Below are 21,339 nucleotides of genomic sequence, written 5' to 3'. Positions count from 1 at the left end.
ACCAGTGATTGAAAATCCTCAGTATAGTTTGTGAAAAACAAAGTATCATTGTTTATTTTAAACAAGTAAAAGTGTTATATTCGACTATGCCGAGTCTATATACCCACCATGAAACCGTATGGACTGATCCTCATAAAATTCGGTGTATAGTAGATTTTTGCTCATAAGAAACTTAATTAAATCGAATTTCAAAGCCAAACACGTTAAAGTAATTTTTCTAGAAGAACACAAATGAGGGGAAGGGTCAATTATGGATCGATGTTCATAAAATTTGGTAGAGAGAATTTGGCTCACATTAAAACTTCTTTCTATCGAATTTTATTGCTATACTCACATTTTTAATACAGTTAAAGCTGTTTTTCAGGAGGCCACTTAAATGGGTGCTATACGAAAACGTGATCTGATATTGCATATTTACAATGCTAAAAAAACCCTTACATATAAGGAATATTTGTGTAAAATTTTAACCTTCTAGCTCTTTACGGAATTAAAAAAGGGACCTTAAAAGTGTTTCTTATTTTACTCATTTTAGAGGTATTCCTCCATCCTAGTGCTCCACTGGACATCCTAGTGCACATACATTTTAGTGAGTTTATAAAAGTATTAAATTTGCAAGAAGTTAATGTGTTATAACCAAATGTGTTATGATGAAATCAATATATTTCCCTTATTATAATGACAGTACACACGTTTCACTACTTGTGCATCTGGACGATTTAAATAATAAAATAAAACATTGCTTCGAGAACTATACTTTTAATACAAAAACCCTAAATTGGCTTCAATAAAAATTACATTTATTTTCTACTTCATACGAAGGTAAACTCATAATCACTTTCCTAAACTTTACCATAGAAATAATTACTTAAATCAAAATTGTCGAATTTCGTTTCATAAATAATGATTGCATAAATAATACTAACAACACTTATACCAAAAATGGACAAAAAAACAAAAAAACTTAAGTATTTTAACGATGATCCAAATGTTTGAAAGTCTTTATCCCCAAACTATTATTTTCTGATTGAACTCATTCATTTAGAAAGTCCTTTGTGTTATTGTTTATATTTCTGTTGTCTTATTTAGTCCAGGTTATTGTTAGGTTCTATGTTTATAATTTTTTGTATTGTTGTCTTTTCTCTCATTAGAGTACCTGTCATACAGCATTGGATACATGTCGTGAAGATCCGTCCTGTTTATCGTCCTTACAACCAATGCTACAACATTGTGAAATGCATCGTTGTAATCGTAATGCATGCATGACTTCATTGCAGGCATTTTATAAAGGTCCACACGAGGACTTAAATTTAGATGTGGCCTTTTGTTTATGCAAGTAAGTACATTCTATATATACATACATACACACAACTTTTGTATGATTTTTGGAATAAATAGCTTTCTAAAACACACTCAGATTGATGATATACAACATACCTACATAAAAAAGTACAAAAATAGACATATAGTGATATAAAGTTTTGATTTACCTTTAACTGCATAGAGTTGTTAAAAGAAACAGAACAAAACAAAGAAATACAACAACAACTGAAACTAAAATAGAAAAAAACTAAAACCAAAAATCAAACAAACGAATAAACAAACTTTTGCCCTGCATCAACTACTACATACTACTTTTTTTTAGATAATTGTTTGTGGGTTTTTTGGTTTAGTTTGTTTTTCTCTGATGTGTTTTGAACCTGTTTTTTTGTTTGTTTTTGGATTCTTCTTTTAAAACCATTTGGTTTTTTACTTTTTGCAGAAATGATAATTTTTGAATTTTTATTATCCTTTGTGAATATACCTGTGACGACTATCTTTCTAACTGTTGTTGTTTTTTTTCTCTATTTTTTCAATGTTCATAGAAAAACAACAAATCGTCATGATAGTTGTATGATTGCTCAGGAAAAACTACATCCTGTTTGTGCACAAAGACCACCCGACAATAATAATCAACAGAGCTATACGCCACCACCATCATGTCATGCTGTGGCTGAAGCATGCAAAGAAGATCGTGAATGTCGGTAAGTATCATTTAAAAATAACAAATCAAAATTTCTGTTTTAGAAATTTGACAAATTAATGTGGATATAATTACGTACTGCTACTTTGGCATGAATACTAAAATGTGTTTTATTTACAAAGTGTTTAACTGATATTCATATTTACTACTACTGATTAAAACAAGAAGAACAATTTAAAAAATATAGATTTTGAGGGAAAGACAAGTTTACATTACACCTACCTTAAAATATACCAATCAGCTAAGAATCACTTTCTAGCCCGATTAAGCTATATCCTTCTGTCCGTCCGTCCATCTGTCTGTGTGTCCATATAAAGCTTACGCTACAGGTCGCAATGTTCAAGATAATTCTATGAAATTTGGCACATATTCTTATATTGGCCTAAAGACGAATGCTATTGAAAATAATTGATTGATCGGTTCATTTTATCGCCTAGTCCCAATACAAACGTACCCCCCGAATATGGCTTTTGGACTCATAATTATGTAAATATTGCATTATATCAACCAAAATCAGCATAACATAGTTTTGTAGAACTATAAACGACACAACTGATTTTTTGTAATGATCGGACTACATTTGACTATAACTCCCATACAAACTCCCTTTCAGAAAATGACTTGAAGGGCAAAATCCTTAATAAACACTAATAACACGATTAAATACTACACAAGTAATTTTGAAGTAGACATAAAATTCTTCAATGAAATTTACAACGATATGGCCTATTTTTACCCCTATGAACACATTTAGAAAATATTTTTTTAACAATAAGTAAATAATTCCGAAATTAAGGTAAAAAAACAAATGCTTTATTATTTAAAAAAATAATCCACAATTTAAACATACTGATTGGTGTAGAGTATCATATATTGATTACCATAAAAGAAAATCTATATATGCATATATTTATTTATTTTTTTTTTAATAATTTTAGTACAAATTATAAACCACCTAAAACGTACTCTAAATAGAGAAATAAATTTTATTTTAACCTCATGCATTTTTGAAGAGTTGTTCTTAAGCACGTTGTAGCTTGTCGTTTTTTAGCTTTGTTACTATATTATATAATTAGAAGTTGACACGAGTATATACCATCTAAATACATACTTATGTACAATGTATGTATATTTGTATAAAATGTATATTATATTTACACATACAAACTCACACCTACTCTCCTATACATAAATGAATACAAACCCTGAATTTCGGAGTGTCTGTCCCGTAATAGAGGTTATTACTATACATTCGATATGTGACTAGATATTCCTATTAAATAAGGAAGTTAATTAGCTTTAACATTAGAATTTCTGCCAGAATAACTGAATAAAATTTAAGTAAAGACTGACATCATATCTAAATTATATAGTGTTTAGTCCATAAATATAAATATATATAAATTCTAGTTTACAAAATAGTTATAAATTAAAAAAAATGTTTAAAAGGGATACATCTTTCAAAACAGCTGAGTAATATAGATATTTATCTAGTTAAGCATGGGTGTACAAAGATTTAAGTTTGTCGTTATTTACGGCATTATTGTGTCATTATGTATTTAACTAGACTAAACGACCGCAAAATACGTGGCTTTAAAATTAATTGCCTTTTAAGTGAATCACACTTGTTAGTCGAGCAAGGATGAGAAGAAGTAGGAGTAAATGTAGAAAGAGCAGATATTTCCCCCAGTAAACAACTAAAATTACGCTAAATTAGCTAAACAACTAAATATATATAAAACTTGTACAAAAATATATACTACCTCTCATGAAGTATGTATGGTAGTAAACAAAATGTTTGTCTTTAACAACCAAATCCTTATACATGTAGGAGTAAAATTCCACTCAACTACCAAACAAATTTGTCTTTTCAGGCAGGAAACTTTCTAATAGAGTTATATTTGAGGGGGGAAATACAGTGATTTAAATTTAATCAAGATTTCAGAAAATTAAATTTATTTGCAATTAAATCATTGCAAAATCCGCAGACATATTTTCACAAGAGCTGTGCCAGAAAGTTAATGACATTTTCATTTAATTTCAAAAAAAGCTGTAACGAGCATTATATGAATCGAAGAGTTGCGCTTTCATGATATACTGGAAACTTTAAGCGGCTTTCAAATGCAAACATAATACGCAACCACATATTCAAGAATTTAGAAAAATGTTACAAACTGTCTTCTTTTAGGAGCATGTTAATAATTTAGACTTTCAAGCATCCTCTTTAATAAACACAACATTATTTACGCCCGTGATTTCAATAGTTGTAAGCTCATATAAACTTTATTCTTAAGTTTGTACAGATCAGTTTTCACATACAGAAAATCCTTCAACTTAAATAGAGCATGTAGCAAATTTCTACAAATCGCTCATTTTCGTCATGACTGGCATAACTCAAAATTCGGGATTTCGAACAATGTACTCAAAATCTCTGTTTTATCTAATTGATCAAATTAATCGTTGTCAGAGAATGAATTTTTGTTGAAAATTGCAAAACAAGAACTCATATGTTTAAGAATATTTGTTTGGTGTAAATGACATACACATCTAACACTACTTTTTATACACATTTTATTGGAATTTTCAAATTCCATAGATTAAAAGTAGAAAGTATAAACCTATATGTTTTGTCGTATGCCATTGTGTCAGTAAATAGACTATATATGTAGACATTTTCTCCGTGTGTAAACCTTTGGAGTATATACACTAGTTATTGGCGTAAAGTGTTTACGACACTTGTGGGTTTAAAGTGAATAAAAAGTTTTCCTCTTTTTTCGTACGTATTGTTTTAACAACTCGACATGATTATTGACAAGTTCAGTGGTGTAAGAACAACTTTCACGTACATACGTGAAAGTAGTTGTGTTAAAATGTTATACATATACAATAGTAAAAAAAATATTTATGTTGAGGAGGTGACTAATGAAAATGGTGTATGTCAGTTTTATTCCTAAATTATACAAATTGTCCAAAAATTTATTTGTCTGCTCATTTCATATATGATATTTATCTATTCTGAACATAATTTTGTCAATTTTTTTGGCCAATTCCAAACTATTGAAACTTGTATATGTATATAAAAAGAAATTTCTCATGCCTTACGCTGCCGTTTACGTGATTTGAAAATATTGACAAAATCTTTAAATAAAAAAAATTTTTATTAAAATTTAATTTTTTACACTTAAACTTTCTTTATTTTTTAGATATTTTTAAATGCAAATTTTTACAAAAATATATATTGCTTATATAGAAGAGAGAAACAAACCACAAAAACCTCAGAATACCAAAATAATATCATCAATCAAATTTAATTTAATGTAAAATCAACAAACACTAACACACATTTGCAAATTAGAAATATGTAGTGTAAGTAGAAAAATTAGGCTGCTCCAATATTAATAATCCTTAAGTCATAGTTTGTTTTAATACGTTTTTCGTTTGATCGGCATACATTTCTTATTAACTATTAATATTTATTAATTTGGTCTTAGATTTGTAAAAAATACTGGTTCTACATCCTCCTTAAAGTATACCAATTGGCCCAGAATCACTTTTTGAATCCATTTCTGTCCGTCTGTCTGCCCAAGTAAAGCTTGTGCACACGTTACAAGCCGAAATTTTCTAGATACTTTGATAAAATTTGGCACATATACTTTTTGAAAATAGTTAAAATCGGTCCACTATTTCGTCTAGCGCCCATATAATCATACACTCCTAAATTGGCCATTTTTTGGTAAATGCTCTAGTATGTCAAAAAAAATCATCAAATCTTAGTTTTATAAATGTCGAAATGTCGTAAAGATTGAACCTCATTTGACCCTAGCCCCCATACAAACTCTCCTTCAGAAAACACTAATAACACGAAGTTATTCTGCATAAATAACTTTATTGTGACGAAAATTCCTATACGAATATATATGAGGATAGGCCCATATTTACAGTCAAATTAGAAAAATCCGTTTTTTTTTCAACAAAAAGTAAAAATATTAAAATTTTTAACATACTCTGGCCCAGACTATACATTCATATTTGTTTAATTTTTTCGTGTTTAATACATTAATACGCATTGATGGAGAGATATTCCTACCTCGGATTATTAAAAGGCTGTTCCTCGGGACACTCTTATATACATATATTCAAATAAATGTATGTATACAAGGCATTATTTTACATTCATAACACCATACTGTGTTTTCAAATCAAAATATATGTGCACAAAATTATTATTTAAATCCCATAAATAAATAACTAATACAAGACAAAGGTGAGTCCAATGTAAAATTTATATTTAGCTAAAGCTTAAGTTTTGCTAAATATCGAAAAATCTTTATTTATAATAACTTAGAAACTACAATTTTTTTTGTATTATCCTTTTGCATAGATTTTGATTTGGAACCACAGTGCATAATAAGTGAAAAAGTATTTTAACAACACATATAAAGTCAAAAACATAAACCGCTTGATTTGTGGTATTTTGTGAAAGTGACAAAAACAATAAAGATATTATTCTAAGACGATTATATGCATTTAAAACTAAAGTAAATATTTATTTTAAAATAATTTTAATATATTTAAACCATATATCGTACAAATTATTTTAACTATGGGATGTAAATCTATATGAAACAATTATTCTTTGAATCCTTCCGATTAGTACACCTCTGCTAAATGTAAAAGTAAGAGCATTAACTTCTTTGTCGAAAACAAACATACTTTTTAAAGATATGCTTTATATTTTTTTTTAAAAGATAAATAACAATTAAGAAATCACAGGCTTAACAAAAATATTAAGAATGTTGAAAAGAATTTTACAACAATTTTCGACATATGTATAGTATAAACGTGTCTTAATAAATAAACAAATTACATACACCTTAAGAAAACAAAAATAAAATTCTTGTGTTTACCCAACAAAAAAACTAAAATAAATATATTTTTTTTTATTTTAAATAAATACATCTTAATAGTTTTTTTAACTTAAAAAGTATGCATTAAATTGAAAACAAAACCTTTCAAATAGAAATTCTTATACGTTTCTCTAAAAGGTCAAATGTAAAATTTCTTCATATAAGTAATACAAGTAAGTATTGTTTAACACTTAAAAAGAGTTTGATTCGTAATAATTCTTTATTTGAGATATCATTTTCCTTCATGTTTGTTGGGTAAAGGCAAAAGAAATTTATATTAAATAATACCAATAAATAAAATACTAAACTTAAATAAATTAAATAAATAAATTTGAAATTGTTTATTTTTATTGCTGATAAACACAATAACAAAAACACACAGGTTAAATGCTAATGAAGTTGTAAAATGTTTTACATAACTTTTGAACTTGTATAACTATAAATAGTAGTTCAGAAGGGTGTTTTTGTATTTTGTGTGAAAATAACACCTTTGACAAATTTGTTAAATATTTTTGTTTATGAGCAAGTGTATAAGTTAGTATCTGTGAGTGTGAAGAGTAAAACTTTTCAGTATTTTCTATGGCTTTTTCCTCAAAAATGTCACAAAGTTTAAAGCTGAAAATATTTTGCATTCACACTTTATTAAGAAACCAACATGTAGAGTAACCGACCTTTACAATAATAAATTGAAAGAAGCACACACTGTCTCAGTTGTATTTTTAACCCAGTAGTTTTACAAGTAGTAAAAGTATCACCTTTAGTCAATATTTTTACAAACTCGTCACATTAGCGCCCCGCAAATAAAGTAGGGATAATATAATGGCCAAAATATTGTCATCAAGTAACCTAATGCAATGCAATCATTACTTTAGTTTCACTGAGCGATGTATTGAAAAGATAATTAAAAAATTTCCATCTATTGACTTCCCAAAATTGAAAACAAAACATAATTAAACAACTTATTCAGTACCATCCTCCCGAACCGAAGGGAAATTATTATACAAACATTTTATGATAACAGCATGTTACAAGGATGTTTACTAGTTACAAACACAAAAACAAGATGCAAAACATATGCAACTTTCATGCTTGTAAAGCCTTTAATAGGACTAAAGAGAAATTATACACAGACACATTTACTTATTTAGATACTTATACTACAAATACAAATGAATATAGAAAAAACCAACATTTACTTAAATGCAGCCATACTTTTACACATGCTTTTTGAAAACTTTTATTATGCATAAAAGAAGTAAACTTTTCATGTATTTTAAAAATACACACAATTTTACTATACTGTGATAGTTTGTGGTTTTGCAGTACCAAGTTGTTGCAGCGGCAGCAGCAAGTTGTGGTAATGTTGCTATGCATTTTACAACATACATTCATGGTTTAGTAAAGTATGTTTTTGATAATATTATTGTAGTTGTTGTTGTAGTTTTATTATACAGGATTTGCTTGATTGCATTTTTTGGTCATTATATTAGTATGAAAACGTGATTGGCTTTTAAGATGCTACGTCAGTTTGTACACTCAAACATTCACTGCCCAAAAAAAGTTGAAAGTCTAAAAACATATAAAAAAGGCTTTAGTATAAACATGGGTAAATCGATTATGTTCTGCCTATTATGCTAAGTCGTAAAAGTTTTAAACATTCAAAGTTAAAATTTGTATACCCTTCACCTCCATGAGAAAGGTACATATGTTAATCATTCCGTTTATAATTACTAAGTACAATGTATTTTTCCGAACCTTCAAAATAAATAAATTCCAAGTTATTATAAGTATATAGTGGGTTCTGTCTATACATATAAATAAATCGTGAAAAACTGCCGTTTTACGGTGATTCTTTTACATCCACAGGATGGGCTTAGAGACGACTCATCGCCGTCCTCTGTCTTGAATTCACTTTTAAACACTATATTTCTATAAGAAACATTTATATTAACATCAAGTTATATAACGATCGAACTCCAATTGATCCTAGCCGCTCCAAAAAAAAAGAAGTTCAGTTTCTTTATGAACGAAGGTTGATTACGCACCTTAAAATTCGATTTATATTCACTACTATCGGACCAATGTTTATAATATTAGAAAATCTAATATTGTCATGTAACGTTATCGTAATAATGAGTGCACATATATATAAATGTATTTGTATGCATCGAACATAAAAAATATATTGTAAGCCTATTTTAAAAAAGCGACAACTTAACTTTTGGTCGAATTAAGTTTTGATGATAAATATCTTTTTTTTAATATTTAAAGTTCAATTATAAAGGTGTTTAAATGTGTAAATATGGTGCATTTATTTCAACATATATTAAAGCTTTTATGTATGTACATATATTCAAAATGTTTTTTATTCTCTTGCAAACAAAATAAAATTGAGTTGACACATTTTGAATATACTTAATCAAAACATATATTTTATGTATTTGAAATATATTGCAAACTTTCGTACACTTTTATAAACATATGGATGTACGTATTTATAGTATATTAAGTAACTATATATGGATTTATGTATATAATGTTTTAAGTATCTAATATTTGGAAACAGACAAACAGAACTTTTTTGGAAATAATTACTGTGCATGTCTATGATTAAAATATTTGTGTGATGAAGTCAATTAAAAAGTTTAGAGAAAATTAAGTCATGTAAAATTTACTTATCGTAAACAAGATATCTGTACTACAAAAATAAATAATTTTTGTAATTATATACATACATACTTATATTATTATAAAGAATTTATTAGAAGAGTTTATGTTTTGTATACTTTATTTGAAATTTTTAATTTCATTATGTATAGTATGGTAAAATAAAGTTTTGCACAACACAATATTTAAAGGAAGTAAAGAACATTTATTTACTGATTATAAATAGTTAATATGTATACAAATTATTTATTTCTTTAAATCTCATTTGTTTTTCAGGCTCAAACTGGAGTATTATGAACAAGCGTGTGCCGTTGATAGCGTGACCAAAAAGTGTGCTGGTCGTCCCAGTGGCTGTCGCACGGCTATGATTGGTATTCTGGGAACAATATTACGTACAACATGTGGCTGTCATGGCAGTGATGCTCAGTATTTGTATCAGTGCGTTGGTTGGCGTAGACTATTATGGATGAATCCATGTGTTGGTAAGTACAATGTGTATAGATTTTAAATAATAATTGAAATTTTATTATTAATATGCAATATTTTATTGAAAATTATCTAGTTGAGGCACAAAAGGATTTCCATATGAAACGTTTAGCTGAATTGGGCTTTTTGACTACAACTACTACTACTACGACAACCACTACAACAACAACTACTACAACAAGAGCACCGCCTCCACCACCGCCGGCACCCACTACAACGACGACAACAACAACACATAGAATGCCTCCACCGGCAATGCCTCCAAAAACACCACGAAAACCAGCAATATTTATGGTAAGTTTAAACTTTTTGCATTATCATTAAAAGCAACTGATTAGAAAATTTACAATTATTCATTTTAACCATTTCTTCCTTAAAATTATTTTTTTTCTTATGCTTTCCAATCAACCAAACGTTAATAACCAATTTTATTTACAAAACAAAAAAACATTGCGAAATATTTACACAAAAAATGCAACAACCACAAAAACTTCTCTATTTATAAAACCAACAAAAAATTTAGCCAAAAGAAAATGTTGAACCATCATCCGTGGAAGAGAACGTTATTGAACAGCCATATCGAGTGCATAACGGAAATGACGAAAACGGAAATGGCGGAAATGACGATTATCATAGTATCATCAGCAATGCTGGCAACAATGACAATACTAATACCAATGGTAACGGTAACGCTAATAATGGTAATAGCAATGTTAATGGCAACGGTAAGGGCAGACATATAAAAAATGGTGGACGCAATGGCAAACACACCTATAGTAATGGCAACAATAAAGCATCTGCTGTGCCTGAAACCGAAAATGGTTATAACGGAAATGCAGGTGTAGGTGGTGGTAACGGTGGCATGGGAGGTAGCCATGGTAATGGCAATGGTCGTGCTGTAATTGTCGATTTTGGCGATCAAACAATTTATGTTGAACCAATGGAAACAACTGAATTTGTGGTTTTGGAAACAACGACCACTCCAACCACAACAACAATAGCCACAACCACACAAGCGCCAAGTAAGTAATACAGTTATAAACTTTAAAAACAAAAATATTATGGAATCAAGCAAACATTTTTTCTAGATATTTAATATTTGTCTAATTTAAAATGCTTACATTTTTAAACAAGTTAATAGGTTACATGTTATTGTACCAAAAGCTATATAAATAATTAATTTGAATTAAAAATATTTCCATAAATATAATAATAAATTCAGACTGTCTCAAATTTATCGATTATATTATAAAATATCCTGTTATTATTCATTACTAACCAAATCATCGTAAATGTATGAATTTGATTTCCGATGCCGATCACTGTTAAAGGAAGCCTAAAAATTTTTCAAAATGATGTATATATAAAGAAATATGTAATTAAATTAAGTTATAAAATTTATATTAGCAATTTGATATCGTTCTTCTAAAACTAATCTAATTTGTATATAATATGTGTAATATATAAAATGTTTAAACAACCTACAAATTTAAATTATATTGAAGTTTGGCTGTTATTTTCAACGGAAATACCAAATAGACAAATATTTCTTTTTTTAATTTAATTAATAAATCATGGAAAAATATTTACTCAGTAAATAATTGATGCAAGTGCTATATCACATATTTACAAATATACATATATGTAAACAAAATCTTACACGCACATGCTTTTGTATGTATGTTCCCCTTTGATTCTCTTGATCAATATATATCAATATATCTTGTTTGGACAAGTGATAAACTTTTTCCCGTTCTGTAGCTGTAAGAAAAAATCTTACGTTTTTAACTATAAGAGCCTTAAACTTAAAACTAACTTTCGACTAAGAATGGAGGCGACAATATATCATCCCGAATGGCAGGGTATGTACATATACATACATAAGTATACAAAATGTACGCTTTATATACATGCACCTACATACTATATATATGTTACCAATACATACAAACATATGTACACATATCAACCACATAAAGGTACAAATTACAATTATCACAACAACATTAAAAATACACAAATCATTTGGAAGCAGATAAATTTACCAAAAAATAAATAAAAACAACAACAAAATAAATTACACCAATAATTATGAACGTTAAGAGATGAGTAGCAAATATTATTTGTTCACATTTACCAAATAACATACATAAATATGTGGAAAGAGCTGAATTATAACGAATGAGAGAAAGGGAGAAAAAATTAAAATTATTTACATTTTTAATGATGTTTGCAAATGTTTAACAGCAATGATTTTATTCTTGCTGTTTTTATAATTGCTTTGAATTTGTATAACAATGTGAGTGTTTGCATTAATCCTGCCTGCTGCCTAGGAAATATAAAAAATTCGATCCGCAGTTTTATTGTTTCATTTTTTTAACTTTTTTATATATCTTATTACTTTTTTAAATTTCTTATTATTCTAAAATTCTAAAAAAAAATTATCAGTTTAATTTTTTCAGTATTGGACTAATGTTGATATGTATATATAAATTTTGAAAATGTCCATGCTCCATATCAGAGAGTTATTAACATAAAAAATTTTAGAAATTCACAAATAACAACCAAACAAAATTAAAATTTATAGAATTCATATTCAGTCAGTTGAATTTTTGGGAAAAAATGTCGAATACACTTTCAGAGAACTTTATCATTAGGATGCAAAATCCAATACAATGTATATATGTATATGTTGGGAAATACAACAATAACTGGTAATTTGTATGACCATATATTAAATGTTGAAAATTATATGATGATCGTCTATCATTCAGATGTTTTATTTGTCGTCCATCTGTCTATCAATAACACCTATACACATTTACCCACAAATTTATTCAGTTAGTTCATAAAATTAGGTAGAAAAAAAAGAAAACAGCTTAAAATTTAAATGTTCGACAAAATATTATTAAATTTTAATATGATTTATTTTGCTGTTTATTGTTAAAGATAAAAATTTATTTAATTTTATAGTTTCATATTCATTACATATTCATTAGTTGATATTATACATTATGCTATAAAATTAAAATAGTCATTCAATGAATTGGGAACTTAAAGTTTTGAATATAATTAATTTTTATTTGGCATTAAATCATTTAGTTTCATAAAAATAAGGAAAGTTTGATTCATTTACTAAAACGTATGTGTAATATTTAAATAGGGTTAATTAAATATTAATTATACACCTAGTGCAATATCAGTTTATCCCTGTTGTTGCAGTTATCGATATCTTTACTAAATTGAGATTTGAAAAAAGTTCCTATAATGTATCAAAAGCTTAAACGAAAGCTTTTGTAATAAGATACATAGAATTTACTATATCGCATCCTCCTTCTATGATTATGACAATTTTTTGTTAGTTAGTTAGTTAGAAAACTATATGCCCACATCACTAGTAATATTTCTTTTCCCTTTTTTAATAAACATCATATATGTTTTTTTGGTCATAAAGGATAAATTTTGCCAACACAATTGAATATAAATTGTGTTTATTGACTTCTTCCCGTTTCAAAGGAGCTCACGCTAAAGCACACATAGTCTTTTATTATAAACTGCATTAATTTTTTTTATATTCACAAAAATGCAACCACTGAGAAATTAAAAACGAAGGCAAACTGTTAAGTAATTTGAAATAATATAAGAAATTATTTAAAATTTATTAGGTACAATTGCTAAGCAACTGCATACAAATCGTATATTTTATAGGTTTATAGGGTTTAAAGAACTTAAGGATTGTCGTCTTACATATGTATTCAAATGCATATATATTACTTTCACTTATTTACCCCACACACACAATTTCTCTTAACTACATAGCCTCACATATCTAACACTATTATTCACACATTATGTAGACTATTAAGAAGTACACGCACATTTGGTCTGACAAGTTGAACATATGAGTACGATTTGAAGCACAATATAACGACAACGAGCAGTAAAATAATTGTAGACCATCTGTATTTTTGTATGATGACATAGATATGAATGTCTATGTACATACTACATATGTATGCACATAACCTGTGGCAAGAATTTAAAGGTCTTTATAAAACAGGCCTCTCCGAAAACATATTCAGATTATTAGTTTACAATCGGTTCTCATTCCAGGTTTAATTAAATTATTATACTCATTATTGGATTCCACATAAATTTCTGTTCCAAAAATTACATTTAATCATTACTATATAATATTGCTGTTTTGATGTTGCTTTACAGATAAATAAAAATGAATTCAAAAAATTTAGTACAAAAATATACCTTAAATTTAAAAAAAAAAATGTATTATTTTCGCTTCTTTGAATGTCTATAATTATCACTTCACTTAGTGCTAATTTTGAAGTGGTGATAAATACATATTTAAATTTGATGTTCTTCTTCTTAGTATGAACGACTTTTGCTTTTTTAGAAATTTTGAAATAAAGTGGTTTTTGTTAAGCGACCTTCATTAGTGGTGATGGAAAATAATTTGAAAATATGAATTGATTTTTGAGTGCTTGCACCTGTTTTGGGAAACAAAAATCAACTCAGAAAAAAATTAATAATATAATTTTTATCAGATTTCTCTTTATTTTTGACCCTATTTTTAGTAACTTTTTTAATATATATTATCTTTAATTAAAAAAAAACTAAAATTTAAAATTTTAAATGAATTACAAACTTACGGATCTGAATATATGCCTCATCGTTCATTTCTTACATTCACACTTATACTTTTTGTGAAATACTCTGTGAGTTTTAAAAATGACATCTATTCACCAATATTTAAGATTATTGCAACGTAGTTGTTAATATCATTGTAAGAGAATTGTGAGGAAGACCAGTAAACGCTTTTTTATAAAAAATAAATACATATATAAGTATTTAATTTAACCCTTTTTAGCATTTTCTTACTTTGTGTATAATTAAAAATTTGATTTTGATGGATTTCAAAATTAAGAAATCCACATAGGTTTTATATCATGAATAAAATCGTTGTAAACTAGTATAATTAAGGCCTATTTTAAGGCCTTTAGAGTTCTTAATTTTACAATTGTATATTCATATATGTGTGCCAATGTTTTTTGTAATAACAAATCCATGTCATCATACAAATAAACCTCTTCTTAGTCAAGTGATAAAGACAAAGAAAAAACAAACACAAAAAATGGAAATACATAAATATATACTTGTATACTTGCGTATATCTAGCTTACAATCTTACGTAAAGTAAAAACTACTACCGAATTTTAACATGAATGACCATGAACAACGTTGACCAACCAACATCATATTAAGTGAATATCAGTTTGTGTGCTATAGTTTAATGTGAAAAAGTACCCGCTAATTCCATTAGTAACAAAATAAAGCAGAAAGCAATTGGTGGTAACTTATCTTGTATTTAAAGTAATCAATTAGTAGTTATAGAAACCTACAAAAAGTTGGTTAGAAATATAAAAATTTTCAAGAAAATGTAATAGTTAACCAATCAAGTGATATGTTAAGTATCCCTTTATAGAACTGCAGGGAATCTGTAGCAAAGTGAATGAGTTAAACGTAGATGTGTGTAATTCAGCAAGTTGTACAACCAACAACAACGACAGCAATGATGACATGATGAATGCTTTAACATGAATAGCGGACATCCGTTTTGGCGTTGTTTAACATTGATGTTGTTAATGTTGGCACCATGTTCATGTAATACCAAAGACATTTATATTTTCTACAAATAAATATTTCAACATTTACTACGTACACAACTACAAGTATGTTCTAAATATTATTAAAACCAAGAATTTGTAATGGAAAGAGCAAGTAATAAAATATGATACTAAATAATTATTAGGGTATTCGGTACGGTTAATCGATTAATTTTGGTTGCATAATTGTTTAAATAATTAAATATTAAACAAAATTAAAATAAACCAGTTGCTTTCTTTGAATGAACTTATTAATTCACTTTTTAAATTAAGGTCATCCGTACATAGCATTGTATCGTTGTATATGATATTTTTTATACCCTTCACCTTCGTGAGAAAGTTATATATAAATTTGCCATTCCGTTTGTAATTTCCACAATATAATTTTACTACTCTATAATGTATGAATAAGGCAGTTGAAATATAGTATAAGGGTCTTATTTATAACAATTTATCACAGGTTTATAAGACAATTTTTCATAAAAAATTTGTTGAATAAACCTTTGATTTTTTTTATGAATAAGGTAGTAAGAAATTTAATATGAAGAATTGAAAAATTATTTTATGTAGAATTCACTTTCATTAGAAGGGTATTTATTAGAGTCGTCCAAAATAGAAATATCTAATAGTTTTTTCTAAGATACCATTTCTCAAAATAGTTATTCTCACATAAAAACATAATGGATATTTTCATAATTGTTTCCATACAGTCAAATCCGTTTAAACCGTACAATTGTTAATCGTTAAGAGATAATGAGACTATGGTTAATCGTTAAGAGATATGTTTTTTCTATGAAAATAGTTGCCGGAATGTCTGGACTTGAAAAATATTTCATAATAAGAAAGCATTCATTATAACCTTGTTCTATTTGTGGAAACATATTTTTATTTTATTTCCGAATTTTTATATCTGTCGCACTGTACAATGTAATAGAACTTAATTTTTTATAATTACTTAGGACGTTATCGTTATCCGTTATGGATAATCCTGTTAGGCTTTTTCCTTTTTATGCCCATAATTTCAACAGTTAGGTTTCTAAGAGTGTATAGTTACCTTTGGTGTAAAAATATTTGGTAATTTTACACTGAAGATATATATTTGTTGATATTACGAACATTAATTCGGTCGACTTTTGAGGAATAAATTGGAACAAATATATGTTTTTTAATAGTTTACTATTTACACGGTACCACTGTGCAGTCTGGAACAATTTCAAGTATGTTTAAGTGAATGCGTAAATATGTGTTTGTCATTTATAATCGTCACACATTTAGTTGCTCTTAAAATACTTAAATACATATACAAAAACTGAATTCTAAATGGAAACAGAAGATACAGAAACATATACAGATATGTCCGAATAAATTGTGAAGGATTATATTAAATGATGATCCTTTGTTATTATACTCGCGTGTGTACTTTATAAATATTGTTTGTAGAAATGTTTAAATATACAAGGATGTGTGTGTTTATATATAAATAACTGTGAATTTGATTGAGCGTATATGTGTATGGAGAGTATTTGTCCATTTTATTGTCAATACTACAACAAGTGTGTATGAGAAGGAGTATATTTTTTATTGTCTTATTATTGTCGTAGTTATATTTTCATCTCTATTTATTTCTTTCTTTTTTTCCACACATGTTGCTAGTAGTATTTTCATTTGATTTATTATATTTACTATATCATTTTGTATTTTTATAACAACATGTACTTAGAAAATAAGGTTAGGAGCAAGCGACTAACCCCCGTATTCATAAAGTTATCAATGGTTTATTTTCGATTTACAAAATGATTAATTTTCATACAAAATTACTGATATAATCCTTAAAAGAATTACAAATATGTCTTTTATTGAATACTAAAAATTAGTACATGTGACCGAAAAACTTTAGCTCAAACTATTCTTCTTAACATTACGTTTTATACTTTTCTTTTTAGGAAACTGTGTCGTACAAAGACCCCACCAATCGGATCAGCTTATAAGAGAGGGCACTAGCAAAAGAGTAAGTTAATAATAGATCTTAATATAAGTAGATAATAAATATATGTAAGTCATTATGCTGGGCAAAAATTGTTGCTTTTGTATTGATAATTTATCATCATTTAAAATTAGGTTTTAAATAGATTTTAGTTCTAGGAAAATTAAAACAGTACTAAATTGATTACACAGGCTATCAAATTAAAATTTAGAAAAAAAATAAATATCTTAAAAAAAGTAGCTAAAGTAACAAATTTCCTATAATATTAAATAAATTTAAAAACTTTTGTAGGTTTAAGACAAAAAGGAACATATTTAAATTTAATCCAATATTGAATAAAACTACAACTTTTTTTATTCTAGTATTCATAATTCCTATAAAACTTCTTATTACTTCCTGTTTATCTTATTCTTATTCATCCCTCAAAAATTCTTGTTTTTTCCTTCATTTAATGTTATCTTCTTCATATAAACACATACAATAAACATATAATATATATATTTTTTCCATCTTCCATTTTATGATTACTTAACAGATTTACCTTTTGGACGATGCTGAATGCAGTGAATTATGCAGCTGCGGTGAATCATTAACACTAACCTGTCATGCCCTTTGCGTGCCATTTGCTCCATGCCGTACAGCATTGGCATTTTATAGTCATGCTTCGCCCGCGTATCAAGCATTTCGTGGTCGTTGTCTTTGTTATTCAGGACGTTTTATATGTATGAAACCACCGCTAGGTGACTATTCCCTGCCAGGTAAGTAATCATCATCATTCTCTAGTTGCTACTTTGCAACAGCCATTATTAAAGATTTTTTCTGTGACTTTTGTTTTTTTTTTTTTTGTGATTGTGATTGCGTATCAGTGGGGAATTGAAATGGTTGTAATTGTTGTCTGTGTTATTACTAGAACTTATGTGTTGGTGTTTCAGTTCGGATGTATGATATCTAAGATTTGATGCAGCTGTATTATATTACTGAATCATTCAGTTATTCAGTGTATTTTATGCATTAAGCAACGTACAGAACATACAATTACTAGCAGAAACTTAAAATGATTAATTAAAATTTTTTGTTTTTTCTTTTTACGAAATTATATTCAAGTATTTTTTCGATTATATTTAGTATAAATATATAAATAATTTCAAATATTGCTATCTGAGATCTAGATCTGAACTAGAACTGAACTAGAACTGAACTAGAACTGAACTAGAACTGAACTAGAACTGAACTAGAACTGAACTAGAACTGAACTAGAACTGAACTAGAACTGAACTAGAACTGAACTAGAACTGAACTAGAACTGAACTAGAACTGAACTAGAACTGAACTAGAACTGAACTAGAACTGAACTAGAACTGAACTAGAACTGAACTGGAACTGAACTAGAACTGAACTAGAATTGAACTACAACCAAACTAGAATCGAAATTTTAAATTTTGTTTAAGTGAATATTTGAAAAACTTTGATTAGGTGTCTGTTTAAAAGATCTCATACCTTTCAATATCGCCATTCAGCAGAAGCTTTTAATCCAAATCGCCATGAAAAACAATAATATAGAGGAGAAGTTGTCAGAAAATTATAGTTGAAGAATGAAGGAGAAAAAAAATAACGTCAGAAAATAAGCTTGGCAGATTATATTACACCTTGGGTAATGATTTCAGTTTATAACAAACGATGATGATTAAATACTTTATACTGTAAACAGCAAACTTCAAACCAACCACACTAAAAACTAACACAAAAAAGAAATAATTTAAATTTTATTTATATAAAGAAAATATTGGCAAAGTGTGTGCAATTTACGTGCAAGTTAAGTGTAATTTTTAAATGATTTTAAACGTGCGTGTTTTGAAAAGTGTAGTTAAATCTTAGTTCAAGTATAGAAAATCCCAGAACTATAAATTACAAGTACTTTAGAGTATGCTAAAATATTGTTCTTTATTTTCTTTTAATTTACTATTAAAAAAGGTGGAGTTTTTCTTATGCTGGGCTATAGTTCTGAAGATGAGGCTCTGTTAAGGCCACATACTAACTTGGGAGTTCAAGATGCAGTTAGAGCTTTGCAACAATACGTAACCACCTACATTGATAATCAGGTATGTGATAATTATTTTACAAAAATTTTCACAATTATTTTTTAATGTATGAGTGAATTAGGAAGATAACATTTAAAAAAATATTTTTTTATAATTGCTTTCAATTACAGACTCAATGTACTTTGACTTTATTCAACATGACAGAGGAAAATATTATTATAGCCGCTCGTTTACCACACGATGCAAAATTAAAGGCCATTGATTTATTGAAAAAAGAAAAGGTAATTTAGAAATAAGAACTGTATATGTATATTTTAGCAGTTATTTTCTTGGCATAATATATATCAAAATAAAGGCATTTCAAATGTTTTTACAAATTGTTTATGTGTGCACATATTTATATAGTTAATAATATTCAAAGTCTATAAAAATTGTGAGATTTTTCAAAAAATTCTCCGATATTTCGATATTTCTATTGGAAGGAAAAAAATATTTATGTATTTACATGTTTAAAACTTTATAATATTTTTGTCAATATCGATGAACAACTCATATTGTTCGTCACATCTGTTTATAATAACCTTATAGATTAAAATTAGCATTAATATTTCATAATTAATTTTACTTTCAATTTCTCTCCCTAATCTCATTTTCAAGGAGGAATGTACCTCTGTTCTCAAAACTATTAGTCATCACATCAATGCCGAACACCATGAATTGCAATCCCACCGACTATTAAGCATTTTTAAAATGGCTGAAGTCGAAGTTGTTTGGCCAGAAAATAGTGCAGCCACCAGTCTAAGACAAAATAACTGCAGCTCAAATTTATTAATTGTTTCAACATTGTTTACGCTTATCCAAGTTACCATGCAACTAAGCAGAATCAGCTTGAAACGTATGTCAACGACAAAAGTCGATTCCATGCAACAAGTGAGTAGAAGGTCAGGCATTATAGAAATAACATGACATTAAAAAATAAATATTTATAATAAGAAATGTTTAGGACATAAAATTAATTAAACTAAATGAAAATATACAATTAAATATACAAAAATAACTAAAATAACAAAAACTATAAAAATATGTATGTATAGTATATGTTTATTTATATACGATATAAATCAGACACATAATTATATATACAAACGAACATCATGCATAAACACACACACATATACTTACTTACATATAAACTTCGAATAGGACTATATTAAATTAAAAAAACCGTAATGATGTTAAAAAAGATGTTATAGTTTAAAACTAAATTATGGGAAAATGTTTTATATTTGTACAGTGTTAACGAAAAGTATGACAAAGGCTTATGCTTTTATAGGGTACACTATGTTTAGATATAATAACTCAAATATATATTTTATATGTTTAAAAATAATGAAAACTATTTTTTAAAAAATTTCTTTTTAATAAAATTGTTATTTTTTTATTTAAACTTAATCCAACTTTAAAGCAATTAATTGAGTGCTCTTAAATGTTCATGATGTATTTTTTCTTTAATTCTTTTTTTAACAGTTCTTTTGTGTACGTTTAATTCATTTTC

The 21,339-nt window shown here is 27.4% G+C and overlaps 1 protein-coding gene across 5 annotated transcripts in view; it reads left to right on the top strand.

Moving 5' to 3' along the window:
- LOC111674636 overlaps nucleotides 1-20,871 on the top strand; it is a 276,494-nt gene extending 255,623 nt beyond the window's left edge. For all 5 annotated transcript variants that reach the window (XM_046947770.1, XM_046947771.1, XM_046947769.1 and 2 more), the window contains 10 exons: nucleotides 1,149-1,333; nucleotides 1,863-2,021; nucleotides 9,871-10,076; nucleotides 10,157-10,374; nucleotides 10,604-11,102; nucleotides 17,705-17,769; nucleotides 18,281-18,503; nucleotides 19,717-19,844; nucleotides 19,955-20,065; nucleotides 20,442-20,871. In XM_046947770.1, coding sequence (XP_046803726.1) covers nucleotides 1,149-1,333; nucleotides 1,863-2,021; nucleotides 9,871-10,076; nucleotides 10,157-10,374; nucleotides 10,604-11,102; nucleotides 17,705-17,769; nucleotides 18,281-18,503; nucleotides 19,717-19,844; nucleotides 19,955-20,065; nucleotides 20,442-20,750 — 2,103 coding nt within the window. In that variant the 3' untranslated portion in view covers nucleotides 20,751-20,871. The remainder of the gene's footprint in view (nucleotides 1-1,148; nucleotides 1,334-1,862; nucleotides 2,022-9,870; nucleotides 10,077-10,156; nucleotides 10,375-10,603; nucleotides 11,103-17,704; nucleotides 17,770-18,280; nucleotides 18,504-19,716; nucleotides 19,845-19,954; nucleotides 20,066-20,441) is intronic.
- The last annotated feature ends 468 nt before the right edge of the window (nucleotides 20,872-21,339 follow it).

The sequence above is a fragment of the Lucilia cuprina genome, chromosome 4, assembly GCF_022045245.1.
Source record: "Lucilia cuprina isolate Lc7/37 chromosome 4, ASM2204524v1, whole genome shotgun sequence".
Lineage (NCBI taxonomy): Eukaryota > Metazoa > Arthropoda > Insecta > Diptera > Calliphoridae > Lucilia > Lucilia cuprina.
This window is presented reverse-complemented; position numbering and strand designations above follow the sequence as displayed.